Source organism: Emydura macquarii, unplaced genomic scaffold, assembly GCF_026122565.2.
Source record: "Emydura macquarii macquarii isolate MOO-44397 ecotype Brisbane River unplaced genomic scaffold, CSIRO-AGI_Emac_v2 contig_554, whole genome shotgun sequence".
NCBI lineage: Eukaryota > Metazoa > Chordata > Testudines > Chelidae > Emydura > Emydura macquarii.
The window spans coordinates 336803-354545 of NW_027130691.1; the positions used below are offsets into that span (position 1 = coordinate 336803).

The 17743-nt window shown below is 42.6% G+C and overlaps 2 protein-coding genes across 2 annotated transcripts in view; one reads left to right on the forward strand and one right to left on the reverse strand.

The window, feature by feature from the left end:
- Positions 1 to 17743, reverse strand: part of CCDC117 (coiled-coil domain containing 117) — an 18162-nt gene continuing 419 nt past the window's right edge. The window contains exons 2-7 of the mRNA XM_067539394.1: positions 10661 to 10889; positions 9221 to 9588; positions 6589 to 6639; positions 5944 to 6177; positions 3939 to 4076; positions 1 to 3201 (exon numbers count right to left, since the gene is read on the reverse strand). Coding sequence (XP_067395495.1) covers positions 2946 to 3201; positions 3939 to 4076; positions 5944 to 6177; positions 6589 to 6639; positions 9221 to 9576 — 1035 coding nt within the window. The 5' untranslated portion in view covers positions 9577 to 9588; positions 10661 to 10889 and the 3' untranslated portion in view covers positions 1 to 2945. The remainder of the gene's footprint in view (positions 3202 to 3938; positions 4077 to 5943; positions 6178 to 6588; positions 6640 to 9220; positions 9589 to 10660; positions 10890 to 17743) is intronic.
- LOC137147383 (solute carrier family 2, facilitated glucose transporter member 11-like) overlaps positions 14074 to 17743 on the forward strand; it is a 25435-nt gene continuing 21765 nt past the window's right edge. The window contains exons 1-2 of the mRNA XM_067539393.1: positions 14074 to 14139; positions 17446 to 17544. Of these exons, the coding sequence (XP_067395494.1) occupies positions 14074 to 14139; positions 17446 to 17544 (165 nt within the window). The remainder of the gene's footprint in view (positions 14140 to 17445; positions 17545 to 17743) is intronic.

A 17743-nucleotide genomic window follows, 5' to 3' on the forward strand; every position in this document is an offset into this window, starting at 1 on the left:
TAAAAAACATTAAAAATTTTATTGAAAACTGACATATAAATGGTGATTTGGTCCCAACAGAAGACAGACCAGAATCAGATCTTTCATATTTCAAAATAAAACATCCAAGGATTTCCCCAGTACTGCGCCTTTTGTACTCTCTCACTTAACATGCAGAACCAACCAACCAAAAAAAAAAAACAAAAAAAAAACCTTTAGAAAGCTAACAGATGGAATTGTAAAGGTACAACTTTTGCATCATGCAGTCACCCAGACCTAAGCACATTTTAGTTCAATTTGCTTCCCATCCTGAAACTCAATGGGATGATATTTTCCCTTTCCCTCATCAATACAAGAGCTTTGAACTGTTTCCCTTTAATATAAAATAGAAGAGACCTCTGAAAACCAAAGTTAGATGTTGGCTAATTAAAACTGAAATGCTTTAGATATAAACTTATCTCCTGTCTATGCCAATCAACACATTACCACTTAAATTGAGATTTCTCAGTAGATTATTGGCAGTGTAATATTAGGGCTCAATAGAAACTGCATCAGAGAATTTAAGGAGGAAACACATCTGAATAGCGACCTTTGGTACACATGTGATATGCAAAGGAGTTAAGACCATAAATAGATAAAGTATCTACACCTTTTTTTCCTTTGGAAATTCAGCTGAAAAACAAGTTTTTTTAAAAAAATTAAGTAATATTTTTAAGAGGAAAAAAAGATTTCACACTTACTGGCTTCCTAAGGTCCTCCATGTTCCTTTGTGCCATAAATTTAAGTATTGACAAGATGCTTCCATTAAACGTATGAACGTTTCCTTCTTCTCATTCAATTAATTTAGGACCAGGGCCATCTGATTAGTGCATTCTGAACTTTGAATCTTTTCCAAAGTCATATGAGCTTAGAGCAGGTATCTGCCTGGAAGCACTGCGACACCTTCGAATCTCACAAAATGACTAGTTAGGTCTTTCCTCCCACCCTCCACTGTTTATGTTACACATAGCAGCACTGCAGCCTCTCAAATGCTGTAGAATTTACGTTTGTCTAGTAGGTTAATGACATTCACATGGGCAGTTTTATATACTACATATAAGAGGCTTTCACCAACCCCATAGAAGTTAGATACAAGAGCAGAAGAAAGCTGCACACATTGGCCAGTACAGAAATCAAGGTTTCAGATGTCAAGTTATAGAACAGTGTCCAGCCTACTTCAAGTTCAAATTTCAGAATAATTTTAGGGTTTACTTCTGAAACATTTTGTTTAAATATTAAACATTAAAGCTCTTTCAGAATCTTGGGCAAAAAGAGTAGGATAGAAAACTGAGTTAACAGTTGTCCAACATGGAACTCTTCTACCTACCCACACATGCCCATGTCAGAAAGAATGTCTCTTCTCAGCAAAAATGCCACTGCCAGCCAAAGAAGCAGAAATGCTGACTGCAAATTAAAAGTGTGATTTTAAAATACATATGATGGGTTAAGTAGAAGAATGTCTTACCACAAACTATTAAGGTGTTGTGCTAAGCAAAGAAGTGTAGATAGCTGCCTTTCCAATAAATCTAAAGCTGCTTTGCAGAGGAGCCATTGCACAGGCTTCTTTCTAGTATGAAGGAAGTCAAACAAACAGACTGGGAATCTCACTTACCATCCTAATATCACCTCTACCCAGAAGAATACTTTCACCCAGGGAACCTCAATTCAATGTCTCCAAGGAAACCTTGAGACTGGCTCTTTGTTGACTAATGGAAATATTACTTGGTTTACTGCATACTGATAAAAGTCTAGAATTACTGTTTGTACTATTTTCTAATAAGCAACTAGCTGGATTCCTTTCCTGCAGTGCCATTAACTGGAATAAATTCCTGCAGTATAAATTAACAATCCACATGTAATCAAAATCCAGAAAAACTGAACAGAGTTTTAATGACACGAGTGCTTTTGGATTATGTAAAACATCAGTTCCAGGTTTGCTCAGAGCCAAATTCTGCTCAATTTACTAATGCAAGTAGTCCGACTCAAAGTTTGAGATTAGTTATGTATAGCAAATAGTATTTGGGCCTTACTGTGCCAACATTTACCCAAAGCTCAGTTAAAGCAGCTCCTCTATATCTGATTTACACATCATCATCTATCAAGATTAAAATGAAAAAGGTGTCAGTTAATTCAGCACCAGCCACACCACAGATATCACCCAAGGCCACGTCTAGCTTTCCAATCTGATGCAGACCAAGGGAGAACTGCAGCACAAAATAAAATGCCAAACCAATCTGCTGAGAACATTCTCTAGGCTTCTGTTTTACTAGCTCAGAGAAAACCACATTTTTAATGGGGCCTTAGGCCAATAAAGGGCTAAATTTAGTAGCCAACGTCCAACTGAGTGGCTGATTTAACTTTCTACCAAAACTAGACCACGTGAGTCTAGTGTTTGGTTATAACTTCCCTCCCACTATCACACTGCAACACAGATGGCTTTACCTTAAAATGGAAACTAAGTAGATGGAGGGATTGCTTTTCTTTCTGTGACTAGTCAGAGATATCGTCTCCTTTCAGTACATCTAAACTTTACTTCCCATGAAGCTAGCAGACTGAGCCAAGTATACGCCCAAAAGTCTTAATGGCTCACCAAGTATAGGGAGTGGTTTGAACCACTTTATATTCAATGTCTGCATTTTACTCCTTACCAAAGGCAACTAACAAGACAGGTCTAGTAAGCCAGTTGGAGAACCACTTCCTTGCTCCAAAGGTCACTGGACTTCTTGTAAAAGATGCTGCTTTTAACGGACTATAAAGCTCTTCTTCCATCTCCTAATGTGCGACTGCCCAGCTCCAGATTGTTCTGATGGTTACCAGAAAATCCCAATTAAAAAAACTTCAGGTCCATACCTCATACCTGGAAGAGGGAGTCAAAATCAGCCACATAAACCTTCAGACATTCACCATTTCAACCTGAAATCTGGCTTCTACAATTCCATCTCCTCTTCTGCACATCCAGATGTTCCCAAGCTACTATATAGACCTGGTGACATCACAGTTTGTTGTGGATTAGAGAATGTTTCAGTTTGTGGCTGGAAGGCAGCTCCAAGAGTTGATTGCTTAGCTTGGCACCCTTCTGTCCCCTGCTGCTTATAGTTTTTAGCAACAGAAACACACTTCAGTTTGTCCGTAAGGAATTCAGGAAGAGGTTTCCAAAGTACCAACTCCATGGAGGGACGGCTCCTAGAAGAGATGAGTCAGAGATATAGTCTTAGTTTAATCAAAACTCTTAAATCACAGCAGTGAGAGATGAAAACTACATCATCCCCTTAAGTCGCTGTCAGTGCAGAAGTGTTCCCCACAGCATGCATACTAGTGTTTCATCCAGTCTACTGGAGAAAGTTCCACTTCCACACAACTGGGCTTTAATCACTCCCCTTGGGAGACTATTTCACAGCCTAACATGAAGTTCTTCTTGATTTTCATCATAAGTTGCCCCTTTCTTAAGGTCATTCAATTACTCTCAGTTCTAACCCCATGTACAACATGAAGTAATTCTCTCCCACTGCACCAACCATGAAGATCACAATTGTTCACCACAGAATGAGACCTTTCCCTTGATATGGAATCTCACACACATGAACAATAGCAGGCTATCAAGTTAATGCTATATGCCTTCTAAATTTCACTCTGTATTACAGGGAGCATACAGAGTTTTTAATCTATGAATTCTCCCTTCTACTGTGAATTGGAAATAAGCACTCTATTGTTCTCAACCACATATAATGCCCTGCTACACAATACTGGTTGCATCACAAGCACATCAAAGAAGAGTCTTCCCACAAGTACAGATGCTATTAAGAATTACAGTGAAACCAAGTCTTGCTCAACAGAGGAGAGAGATGCTCTGTAGGCAAACCCTTTTCCCCCCCATTTGGATATGTTATCTGTGTAGCTCCAACATTTCCTCCAGAACTTACATGGACTCTATTATTTTCTTTGTTAGGACTTGATCAAATTCCCTCTTTAGCCCCTTTTGAAGAGTATCAGACAGGACAAGGGTGGGCAGATTGCTAGTATTCCCATCAGCATGAACATCTTCATCTTCATCAATAATCCTAGGAATGGAGGCAAGAAAAGGGGAAATAATACATCATCTTATCGACCATATCACTGACAAATGTGCTACAGTTAACAGACAACAAATGAATACCATTCAGGGGAGAGCATAGCATTCAATCACACAATATAAAACAGCAAGATTGAGTTAAGGAGCAATTTCATCTTCTCAGATCCTTATATTTCAGCTTCAAAGATTATTTTCAGCTACTCTGAAAGGTCCTGAATTTTGGTGATTACATACTACAGCTTCTCAGGATACTGATTAGAATGACCCAAAGCTTGACCACCTAGGATGCACTGCAAGAATCTCCTTTTTGGTAAAGCTCTTATATATACATTTCTAAGAATATCCATAGATTTATCCCAGCATAGCATCTGAAATCCTGGAATGGTAAACAGAAGAATCCTGTATATAGTCCACTATAGACCTCACAATGCAGATCCAGATGGGTGTTACAGAAGTCAGATCTCACATCACAGACTAATAAATCTAAAGGTATAATTCATTGCTCCATAACTTTGTTAACACAGACTTAAGATCAACCAGTAGTGCCTTGTACCCTTCCAAATAACTCAGTGCACCTGTATTTCAGCCATTAAAATCCAAGAAATCCTGTCTTGTGGACTGAAGTATCATTTTAAAGTGTTTACTGTATTTTGTGCAATGCTTATTTTTCTATAAGAGATTGTGGGGGGGAATACCACTTGAAGTTTGCTCTGACTGATTTAAGAGAGCCATATGACTAAACTTCCTTCAATCCCTCAGCTTCAAATCTCAGCTCTTGGGCAAATCACTTAAGTCTCTCTGTAGCTCAATTCCACACCTGTAAAATGGGGTAATAGCACCTCCCCACCTGTGTCATAAGAATAAATACAGTAAAGACACACTCAGATACTACAGGAATGAGGATCACATACATAAGATAGCCTCACTGTTTCTAACCATTTCCCAAACATGTGGCATGGTTAAATTATCTTTATGCTACTTCTTACTAGTATCATTCAATCTTTCCTCTCTTAAATTTATGCTATTTTCCTTGACAATACTTAAGTGAAATCTGAACTCACGTGTGGATATTAGAACATTTTGAAATACTGGATCTCAAACCAGAAGCTTTGCTCTAAGGGCAAACCTTCCAGAAGGAGCCCATTGGGAATGCAGGCAGAAAACAACTAATGTGCACAACATGTTCTCAGAAAGCTGCCAAGGTCAGGACTCAAACCTGTAATACATGGGTGTTGCTCAGATGCGATGGCCACAGCATGTCACCCTGAGCTACCCAGTTACCACAAAAATCAGGCTGCCTGCAAACAATCTGGCTTGCAATAGAGCATCCTGCTACACATACTGTAAATTTAACGTGAATCCCAAATAACTTTAATATTGCATCCCCAAAGGGGCAGTGGGTGCTGGACACTAACTGAGATCAATCCGGATCACGTAACACCACTTTGGGGAGGGTAAGAGGCATAGTTTGAGCCCTCAGTGTGTACAACATAAAGAACCATACAATTTCTATATCATTTTAGTTTTTGGGTTTTTTTTGTTGTTTTTTTTTTTTATTAAAGGGGGCTTTATCTTGGGAATGCTTTGCTCACCATTACCTCAAATTTGGACCAATAACTATACCCCAGATTCCCATGAGGTAAAGCTTTTATCAAGACAATCCAAGTTACTATGTGGCTTTTATAGCACTTCAAAGAAGTCAGCTGTTAAACAGTAAGCTAGTCTCAACCTACTCACAGTGGGCTACCAACCCACTATAAGAAACTCTACTAGATGCTTGGTTATCCCTTAGGCATTGCCCATGAATTAAGGGAAAGCTAGGAGAAACCCACATTCTACTCAATCCCTGTGTTTACCTGTCCTCAATTTCCTGAAGCTTCCTGCGGGCAACCTCGCACTGCTGTTCCCCCATTGTCTGATCCATATCTTCAGAGGGAACTTCTAACATGCCAGCTTCACGAAGGCTACCAATGCACTGACTTGCCACCTCCCCAGCTGCCTGCTGACCTGCACAGAGAATCCACTCCTCAGTGCTGGGATTCGCAGAGTAGTGCACAGTTTCAGTCAGTCTCTTCTTCTTCACAGGGCAACTAAGAAAAACAAAGCAAATTTACAGTTGGCAAAAAGAGAAATCTCTGACATTGTAAAGAAACTTATGATCTTAGCTGTATACTTTGTCTGTTGAGAAAGACCAATTCCAGTGCGCAAAAAATTTTAGCTCCTCATATGAATACAAAAATGCCTTTTCAAGAAAATCAGCAATACATATTCAGTTAGATTTGTATTACACACACTGGACTGGATTCAAGGTTTCTGCTTCTGCTCAGGAAAGGACAACTGAGAAAAGTTCCAAACAGTAGTAGTATTGGGAGAGATTCCCTCACCCTAAGCACCAGTGCAATCTTTTGAGCTCTACCCTGGATCAAGCCCCATCTACCTCCACCACACAGGACAGAGTGGATCAGGCTAAAAGCACATCACTGAAGACAAGTTTAACTTACCCATCCATCTCTTCCTCTAGTTTATGCTTTTTTCCACAGTGAAGAGAATCTCTGTAAAGGGAGAATGAACAGTTATTTGGCTACTAACAATGTTTTGCACCTTTGGATGGAATTGAATGTGATTAAGAAAATTACAGTACATGTTCCTGGTGGGTGATATTCCATGGCTTTCAGTTTGCAGGTCACCTTAATATAAATCAGATAAGGTGAAAAGCAGAGCCAAAGATGCATTCGTCTAGAAATATATCTCTGTTCACTAAAAGAGGAAACAGCTGTTGAAGTACAAAGGGAAGCACCTCTTCCTGAAATTAGTTATCTGAATATAATTGAAAACAGGGCAACATTTGGATCATTTGATAACTATTTTAGTCTCAACCATGATGGCCAAAGTAGAAAGCAAATTCAGAAAATTGTGAAGTATGACACAATAGCAGGCTCCCTTAACACTGACTGCCAATCAACTACAGAAATAATTAAGTTTGCCATGGAAATGGTGATCTTCAGAGAGAATGCAGCAGCTGCTCCATTCACACTTACTGGGACTGAGCTGCAGCTACATCAGTGCTGGTGGAAATCAAGTGTAAAAGTTTAATTAGACAGACCAAAATAGAATTTGAAGGTGAACTAGCAAAAGATAAAAAATATTTGCTGTTTAGTTTTTGTAAGCACATCAGAAGCAGCAAGCCTGTCAAACAACCAGCGGGGTCACTAGACAATCAAGGTGCTAAAGGAGCACTCAGCAAAGACAAGACCATCGTGCAGGAGCTATTTTAATTCTTTGCATCAGTCTTCAATGAAGAGGGTGTGAGGGGGATTCCCACACATGAGCCATTCTTTTCAGGTGACAAGTCTGAGGAACTGTTCCAGACTGAGATGTCAATAGAAGAGGTTTTGGGAAAAAATGGATAAATTCAACAGTAATAAATCACCAGGACCAAATGGTGTTCACCCAAGAGTCCTGAAGGAACACAAATATGAAACTGCAGAATTACTAATTGTGGTAGGTAACCACTCTCTGAAATCCACCAGTCATCTGATAGAGGCTGATAGCTAATGTATGCCAATTTTTTTTTTTTTTTTTTTAAAAAGGCTCCAGAAATAATCCTGACAATTACAGTCTGAAAATCTAACCTCAGAAACAGGCATATTGGTTGAAACTATAACAAAGAACAAAATCACCAGACATGTAGGGGAACATGATATGTTGGGGAAGAGTCAATTCTGGGCTAGATGAATCATTTTTCTGACCCAGTATGGTCACTCATGTTCTATTGTGTTAGTGTACCCCAAGACCATTACTGCTAAACAGAAAACCCTGGAGAACTGGGATAAGTAGTAGACTAATGTTTCCATAAAGAAAGTTTGTGCAACAATAAACACTATTTTTAAGTTTCAAACTTAACACTAGGTTCAATAATGCTTGTCTCCAATTCCTGTTACCAACATCCCCAGTTCTGCAATGAGAGTTCAAAGTCTTTAGCCATACTTTGAGACAAACATTTCCATGTATTTTTTTCTGACTTTTTGCAAATCTCACCCATGGCCTGAATGATAACAGGCACATAATATACAATGTCTTATCAGCTATGAATGGGGTGGAAATTCTAAATATTACACATCTATTTTTGCTCCCAAAAAATAAAAACAGAACAGTCTAAAATTGTCAAAATAGCGTTTGCTCAGCTGCCTTTTGTGGATTTCCATGACAGTTTCTTTCTTGTACTGGGAGTGGGGCAGGTGGTAAAAAGGGACAGATTGATTTTTCCTGAAGCATTGTTGTGAGTGCTTAATTGTGCAGCTTTAGTCTCAATGTGATTTTATGGCACATTAATCAAACTAATCACACAAACAGAATAATCAAAAATCTACAGTGTAATACTGATCTGTATACACACTCTTCACTCATATTCTGTATCAAAAAAGAATGTAGTCTTCTTTTGTATGGCATCTGAAAAAGCAACGGACTGAGATTATAACTGAATCTTAATATTCTAAAGCCATTCTGATACAAGGGGATCCACCTAGCTACCCCAAAGTACCACCACTGCAAGTATGAAGCGGGCAATTGTCTGTGATACATCGCAGGACTTGTACCTCAACACAGTCATAATCTAATGATTCTTTGATTTTCTATTTGTGGAGGAAACATCCACACCTTCCATGCACTGTCTGGGTGGACTGAATGCAGTCCACTTCCTATAGGGAAGGCAAAATCCCAAGATTTAAAGGACCTCCTGGGTCAGAAAAGCAACAGCAAGAAGGGCCCAAAACTTCTTTCAAATAGGGCCACTGCTGCGAATTCTGCAGCTCAACATCAAAGTCCTATCCACCGTAAACGTGATTACATCACAATGATCCTGCAGCTTGAAAACAGTGATATCCTTGCACCACAAAAAATGCATTTGGAGAATGAAGGCCACCAATCAAAGATCAATGGAAAGAAATCAGTACAAACATTATAACTAAAGCAAGTCCACATTTCAGCATCCAATTATGTAAATACAAATATCCTTTTGTTCCCCAGAAAAGGGAAAGAGACCTCAAACCTACAAGTGGGGCAGGAAGTAACAAAACCAGAAGGAAGGAAACAGGACAATACAAAACTCTTCCCCTTGTTTATTTGTGTACTTACTGGGTGCCACTCTGCTGTTGCAATAAGATTGGTGGGCTTTCAATGCTTGTGAAAGAACAAACTGTTGCAACAGTCAAGCTCTCATTATAGCTTTTAATTGCAGCTAGAGATGCAAGGTCAAGGTTACTTTGCAGGTATGAGCTGCTGGGGTCCAAACCTTCAACTATATCATTTCTGTTCCCTGCCATAACCACCATGGTTTGTTGGGGGTATTCATGACCAACAGCTCCAGGCTGGGATTCAGCCTGTATGATTCCAGGTTGGAAGGTGCTGTCAGGAAGAGTTGCTGAAGCATGAGGAAAGTCCACAGAAGGAACAGGAGGAACTCCTTGAAAGGATCTGCCCAGGGTTGCCATTTCCACCTGTACCTGGGGGGGGGAAAACAAAAACCTAGAATAGTGTCACTATAAGCAAATATGCCACATAAGCATCAGTGAGGCAAAGGTGAGGTGTATAATCAGAAGTTTTGCTGGCATGCCTTATTGGTTAAGAGAGAGGTTTTTTGGTTTTTGTTTTTTTAATAGTAAAAGCCCTGATGTGGACACAGTTATGCAGGCAAGTTTTTTTTGCTGGTACCATTTATTAGCTCCTCAAACAAACTAAGGCTCTCTCTACACTTCAAATGCTACAGCTGCACAGAAGCAGCTATGACACTAGCACTTCAGGGCAGACACTCACTACCCTGATGGGCGGGGTTTCCCTTCTCTGTAATTAATCCAGCATCCAGAGAGGCGGTAGCTACATGGGGGGACCGGGGGGATTGTGCTGTTGTGGTCGGCTCAACTAGGTCACTCACAGGTGTGGATTTTTCACACCCCTAAGTGACACAGCTGGGTCAACCGACCTTGTGTGCGCACATGGCTGGAGTGCAGACACCGACTCCCGAAGTGGGAGGAGTTCTACAGCGGCTGTAGGTAGTTCAGCTCCCTGAGAGGCAGCAGCCTGAGACCTGCATTTCTCAGACAGACAGAGCTCTGCCAGGGTCACTGTTCGGGCAGTCCGGCCCTCGCTGATACAGGCACAAGCGTTTCCTGCCCGTGTCACCGAGTCTGTGCTGCGGTGTAAGGAACCCCCCTGCACAGGTCTCTGGTGCAGGGCAGGCCTGAGATGCCCGGGCAGGTCTAACGCCAGCCGCCCCTCGCACAGCACAAGCGCAGACTCCCGCAGCGCCGAGCGCGCGGGAGCGGGGCGGGCAGCCGGGCACGAGCACCGCTGCAGATAACGGCACGGCCTGAAGCGCTCCGCCACTAGACCGGGCCCGGGCCCGAGGCCCCCAATAGCCCCGCACAACCCACAGGCCAGTCTAAGGCCCCTCCCCCGCCACTCAACCCCTCCACCCCCAAACAGCCCTTCGCAGCTGAGGGTCACCGCTCAGCGCGGCCCGCTCCCCACACACGGGCCGGCGCCCTGTCGCCCCATCCTTCCCCCCACCGGACTCACCCGGGCCGGTCCCGGCTCCCGGAGCGGACACCGAGCACGCCCTCAGCTTCGCTCCCTTCCAGGCCTTTCTCCGCGCTTGGAGAAGACGTAGTACGGCGTCGGCTGCCCCGGGACGCTGGGAGTCGTAGTTCCGGTGGGAGGGGCGTGGCCAGAGCTGGGGCATGCTGGGAGTCGGAGTTCCGGTGGGAGGGGCGTGGCCAGAGCTGGGGCATGCTGGGAGTCGGAGTTTCTGTGGGGTATCATAGAATCATAGAATATTAGAGTTGGAAGGGACCTCAGCAGGTATCTAGTCCAACCCCCTGCTCAAAGCAGGACTAACCTCAGCTATATCATCCTAGCCAGGGCTTTGTCAAGCCTCAGCTTAAAAACCTCTAAGGATGGAGATTCCACCACCTCCCTAGGTAACCCACTCCAGTGCTTCACCACCCTCCCAGGGAAAATGTTTTTCCTAATATCCAACCTAGACCTCCCCCCCTGCAACTTGAGACCGTTGCTCCTTGTTCTGTCATCTGCCACCACCGAGAACGGCCTAGCCCCATCCTCCCTGGAACCCCCTTTCAGGTAGTTAAAGGCTGCTATCAAATCCCCCCCTCATTCTTCTCTTCTGCAGACTAAACAAGCCCAGTTCCCTCAGCCTCTCCTCATAAGTCTTGTGCTCCAGCCCCCTAATCATTTATGTTGCCCTCCGCTGGACTCTCTCCAACTTGTCCACATCCTTTTTGTAGTGGGGGGCCCAAAACTGGACACAATATTCTAAATGCGGCCTCACCAATGCCGAATAGAGGGGAATAATCACTTCCCGTGACCTGCTGGCAATGCCCCTCCTAATGCAGCCCAATATGCCATTAGCCTTCTTGACAATCAGGGCACACTGCTGACTCATATCCAGCTTCTTATCCACTGTTACCCCCAGGTCCTTTTCTGCAGAGCTGCTGCCCAGCTCGTCAGTCCCCAGTCTATAGCTGTGCATGGGATTCTTCCTTCCTAAGTGGAGGACTCTGCACTTTTCTTTGTTGAACCTCATTAGATTTCTTTTGGCCCGATCCTCCAGTTTGTTTAGGTCACTCTGTATCCTATCCCTACCTTCCAGGGTATCTACCACTTCGCCCAGCTTAGTGTCGTCCGCAAACTTGCTGAGGGGTATGGGCCTGTCCTGGGCATGCTGGCAGTTGTAGTAGGTGGTGGTTTCACGTTAATAATTATTGGCTGATCTCTCAGCCCCCTCCTGTGATGTGGGAACTGTGGTGACCGCAGGACCAGACCCACACAGGAGTGACTACCTGAGCATGAAGCTCCTCCTCCCAGAGCAGGAGGAGACTAGGCCACAAACCTGGCAGCCGGTTCGGTGCCTGTGCACATAGTTGTAGGTAGTTCAGAGGCCCTGAGCTGCCAGAGTGCAACACTGCAATTGTAGGGAGTCCATACTCCCCTCACACTGCCATCTCCCCACACTTGCTGCACACTTTATGCTCCACTACAGAGGGCAGAGATGTATTTCCTGTCTCCTCTTGTTTGCAGTCTGATACTTTAAGGTCAGACACATGCTTAGAAGTGACAGGATCTTCTAGGCCCAATTCTGCTTCCCTCACTACAGGGCTGGGCCTGGGGTCATCTGGGAAAGCTGATGGAGACAGGACAGACCTTCACACCCTTCTACACTTTTCTGGTGTCCCATTAAGTTTCTTAAGAATTGAAGTTTTAATTTAAAAAATACTATGTTTCTAGCCCTTCTGCTCATGAAGGAAACTGACTGTAAAAACATCAGGTTCAGTGACTTCATCAGGACAGGCACTACGCCCTGTGGTCAGGAGGTCAACATTAAACACCAATATGCCCCACTCATGCTCCACTAAGCTAGTGTGACTGCACATGACTACAGGAAAAGATAGCCTAAATATGTCCTACCATTTGTCACCAACTGGTGGCTGCAGCAAAACTCACAGGAGTAATCCTTTCATTGGCACCACAGTCCTGCAGAATAAATTACTTCTTGATGTTGGCTAGTTCTTCTGCAGCAGAGCATTGTGAAGCTATCTTTCCATGCTTCTGTCTGCTTGGAGGGCAGGGCAAGCGGCCTTACGGTAAGTAGGCCATTATTTTAGCTGGACAAAGTGTAGCTCCTAGTGAATGACTCGGAGTCCCATACTCTAGTTGTAGATGAGACCATAAATTCCCACAGCAATTACATAAACACATTGTTGCTAACCATAACCTATTTACCCCTCAACAGCCTGACTAAGTCCCATGTTAGTGATAATAATTTACTTTGCATGTATGGAAGAGATGGCAGGATACTTTTTATACACTACTGATTGCGAAAAGGAGCACTCATCTTTAGTGGCCAGTGCAGATCAAGACAAGATTAAATGAGTTTGCTTTCTAGTAGTGCCAAAGTTTCCACATCACAAGTGGCCTATTTGGTGGCCACTCTGAGCAGAGAGGCCAAAAATTAATGGTCCATGAAGAATTAAAACACTGCTCAGTATTAGGAGTCCCCAGCTGGGCAGAGCAGGGCAGGGCAGGGGGACAATGGTAAAGCAATGTGAGGACCCTTCTGCCACTGTCAGTGCTGTGTGTCAATAGAAGACAGCAACACCAGGTCTTTCATTCCAGTGTCTTTCATAAGCAACAAGCTTATACCAAATAAAAGGAAAATAAAATACTATTGTAGCTCATCTGTACCCAGTTCAGCTGCTCTGCTGACTGTCACATGGTCTTTCACATGCACTTTGCCTAATTCAGCATGGATTAAACTAAATTTCCAAGAGAAATTAAAAGGTATAGAGAAAGGTTAGTTATATTTTTGTTCCATGCACTGGGTGTCAGATTAGCAAATTGTATGTTTGTAAATAAAGTATTGTTACTACTAAGAGTCAAATTCTGTCCTTGAATTTGCATCCACAATCCCCAGTGACATTAATGGAAGCTCCATGAGCATATCCCAGGATAGAATTTGAGGCTTTTATTATTCAATACTCACTCAAAATGTTCAGTCTCTAGTGACCTTCCTATATACATGGCAAAATTGTAAAGAAAATACTGATTTGTTGTGTGCTGAATCTAGTCATCCTCCAGCATGGCTAAGAAAACTTCCACCAAAGTTGCTTGGTGACAATAAAATAAAATATCTAAACAGATTTGTTATTATTTTGATTTTTTATCCTATACTTTGTAAGCTTCCAAATATTTACAGGAGCTGATAGTAATTAATTCTCCTGCCTCAGAACTGGTGAATTTAGGTCAGATCTAGTTCAATTGTCCAGAAGAGTGTGTTAAATCCTAGTCAGATGAGGAGCTCATTGCTTCCTACTTGTGCCTGACAGGCTAGCAGATTAAAGTGTTTAGTTTAAGGACAAGGTCTTCTGGTTTCACACTGTTTAATTTTATTAACTCCACTCTTCAATCTATAATCAATGGAATGCATTAAACAAACTAAAACAGAATCATGGACAGTGGGAGATATGACAGCAAATCACAAGGTAAGTGTCCTTTTGCTTTCTTTACTGGCCAAAATATTCCCCGTAACTAACAGGCAGCTAATGTGCATGTTTCCCTGTGTGACTGAAATGAAGGAATTATTCACAGTTTAATGTCAAAATGGTTACTGAAAAGCTCTTTAAACTGTGACTTTATGGGAGAGTTGAACATTTCTGCCACAAAAAAACCCTCTGGTCCGAAGGGAAGAAGCCCGAAGTGCCAGAGTTGGAACAAAGATTCCAGATTTTCCTGCATTAGCATTAATAGCAAATAATAATAATAACTTCAATTTGTATGGCACCTCTCAGTCTGGTACTATACCTTATTACAATTTGCAAGAGAAATCTAATCCAGCCTTATACTGAGAATGGAGTACCAGCCTCTGCTGAGAGGTCCTGGCAGCCCCAACAAGGTAAGCAGAACTCTCCTTACAGGAATGGGGGTTTGTAACTTTACCAATGATTTGCAAATGAAACATTCTCCAGTTGTTTTATGCTGGACCTTTAAATCAGAATCTCACAAAGACAATAATTAGGCTTATAAAGAAATGGATTTGAGACTTTTCTCCCTCATAAAGGGAGGTTGTCATGGAATGTTTCCTGAACTTCTCCTTAGCCCCACAGTGCAGTTAAATTGAGCGGTCTTTAGGTTAGTGTTATGTTTCTAAACTGATGTAATAATGTCATAAAATGCCCTGGCTCACACAACAAGTACAGATACAGTTCCTACTCTGATGAACATAGCTCTAACCTCAACATGACATAGCAAGTGAGAGTCATAACACAGATGGGCAGAAAGGGGAAAGGAAGGACCATAATAAGATCACATAGTTACTTAGTATGGCATTTGCGTACCTTAATTATTTTGTTACTTAAAAAAAAAAAGAATGGAGTCTTGCACCCATGTAGTGTTTAACTTTGCCTCCAATACCTAATGTTCCTTTAGCTATGTTTTCAGAAAGAAAAATGAGAACTGAACTAGGAGTCTCAGTGCAGATTATAAAAAGGATTAAACCCAAAATGTAACAGTTTTAGTTCAAATTAAATAAGGTAATGAGGATGCTTCCATAATAATAAAATAATAATTCTTAGCAGTTTGTCTGTAGAGTTCAAATGACTTCATAAAAGGTTATAATCCCTATTTTACAGATGGTAAACTGAGGCACAGGGCAGCTTAAATGGCTTACTCAGGTCACATAAGGAGTCAGTGGCAGAGTCAGGAATAGAACCTATGTGTTCTCACTCCTATTTCCATACCAGGCCTACTGAATTGCAATGTTTCTCATAGTCAGTGTTGCTTTTATGATAGTGTAAGGCAATGATGCTGCATTTTGGTTGGCCTTGGTCAGCATACCTATTCTTATTTGTTGTTTATCCAGCATCAACTATGGTTCAGTTCTTTGTGTTCATATGGGATAGGTCCAGAACAGTGACCATATGGATGTGGTATGCGCTAACAGAAACCTTTTTACCTTAGAGTGAATACAGTGTTCTTAGCAATTTAAAAACTTTTCATACTCATAATAAGAATGTGAGAACATTTATAAGAGCAGAAGCAGTAATGAGTTAATTCCATCAAGTGATTAATTCTAAAAATAACTATTTTACAACTACAAGTAAGAAATCATAAGACATGATCAACAGGGTTGGTGGTTGTTGTCTGATTTGGCTGCAGCACTGTGTGAGTTACAGAGGCAACACACAACTGTTGATAGTGATGGGGCACAATTTAAAGGTTCAGCCGTCCCCCAAACAGCTTGACTAACGCTTCCCCGGGCAGACCCTTCCCAGACAGTTTCCACTTCTGGAAAGAAGTGGTCTCTCCCTGCAGCACTCAGCTGTTGCTCCTGCCTCTCCCCAGGATGCAGCTGAGGTCACTTGACTGCTCTGCTCTGGTCAGCTGCCTTGTAGGGAGGGGGCCAGGCAGCATGATGTGACCGAGTGCAAGGTCCGGCTGTGAGTTAACTGGAAACCCACACGCAAGAGAACCTGGAGGCTAGGTGGGTTCCAGCTGCGACTTTCAAGGCCTCCCTGGGCTGGGGGCTCCTGTGCATTAGCCACCTGGTGACCCTGATTATATCCTCCCCAGTCCCTATGTGAGACTCTAACAAACACTGGGGCAGGCACCTGGCCCACCGGTCCAGCAGTAACCGCACAGTGGGCCCAGCCTTGCAAGCCTTGTCCAGGCATAGGATTTGACCCCCATATGTGGCCCTCTTGACCTCGCTGGAGAGTCACTGTGGGTCAGCAACAGCATGAGCCGAGCCTACAAAGGGGGGCAGCTCACTATTGCTGGCATCTCTATTTTGAAATAAACTACTGTGCAGTCATGCGTTTTGAACCCACTCCCCACAAAAAAAGAAATACAAATAAAAATTAAAACCCTGACAGAAATATGGGGGGAGAGGGGAGCACGTGACCCTGCCTACCCCCCATGTGGCGCCTCTGGAATTATATATGGGCCATGGTGGGCACCCTCCCTGGTTTCAGCACTCTTAGCTGCTATTAGTAATTACCTTCTTTCTAGCTGTGAATGAATGGACAGTCTAAAACCATCATTTCTCATTAATAATAAAAGTACAAAAACGCTCTGCAATGCCCATGGAGAGTCTGTTCACACAGAACTGCCTCACGGTCACAGTGAGAGAACAGGGGCCTTATTTGTGCCCCTGCACTTCAGTGTAAGAAAAAAATCTTCTGGACCATGAGTTGATCTTTCGTGGCTTTATGCCCCCTTGGTCTTTTTAAAAATATAGTTAATGTTGATCAATTAATAGTTAATAGTTAAAAGCCATTCGCCTCCATTATATGTGTTAGAACGTAGATAGATACTCCTTTGTCAGAGCCAGGCCTCGTGCCAGCTTAGGGAGTCACATGCCGTCAAAGTACTAAGTAAAGCTGCTGGTCTGTTTCCTAGACTTCAGCTTGCCACTTACAAGATGTGTGCAAACTATTTGGTGTGACTGAAAGGCTGGAATGGTCAGCGTATGTTACATCTCAGCTCCAGTTTCACTGAAGCGGTTATTCCTGAATTGTCCTTAACATCACACAAGGAAAGGCTTTTGAGCCTCAGATAACTGCACACATCCAATGGAAACATTCCTTGCCAAGCCAAGGGCAAATGCATTTTCTATCAGACATTTGTGAAATGTTTGTAGATCTCTAAATAAATGTTCTCAGAGTCTGCTGCTACATGAATGGTTTTGAATTTTTCTCGCAGGCTGATTAGAGACTGAAATCACATGAATGGTCTAGGCCCCTTCCTGTCACATGCTGCCCTGGTTATTCTTTCTTTCTTTTTTTCCATAGCTCCCCAGCTGGACCCTGTTTCTGGCTGTTTGTGCTGTAGGAATTGGAGGGACATTTCAGTACGGATATAATGTTTCCATTATCAATGCACCCACTATGGTAAGGCACCAGCTTCTTGTTCCCAGTTTTTGTGCATTTTGGGCCCCACCCTGGCCTGCTGAAGTCTATGGCAAAACTCACATTGACTTCAGTGGGAGCAGGAGGAGACCTTTCATGTGTAGGATTCTGAATAATTATCTGAGTTTCCTAGATCAGTGTTTCTCAATCTTTTTGATACCAGGGACCAGCTTCCTATACT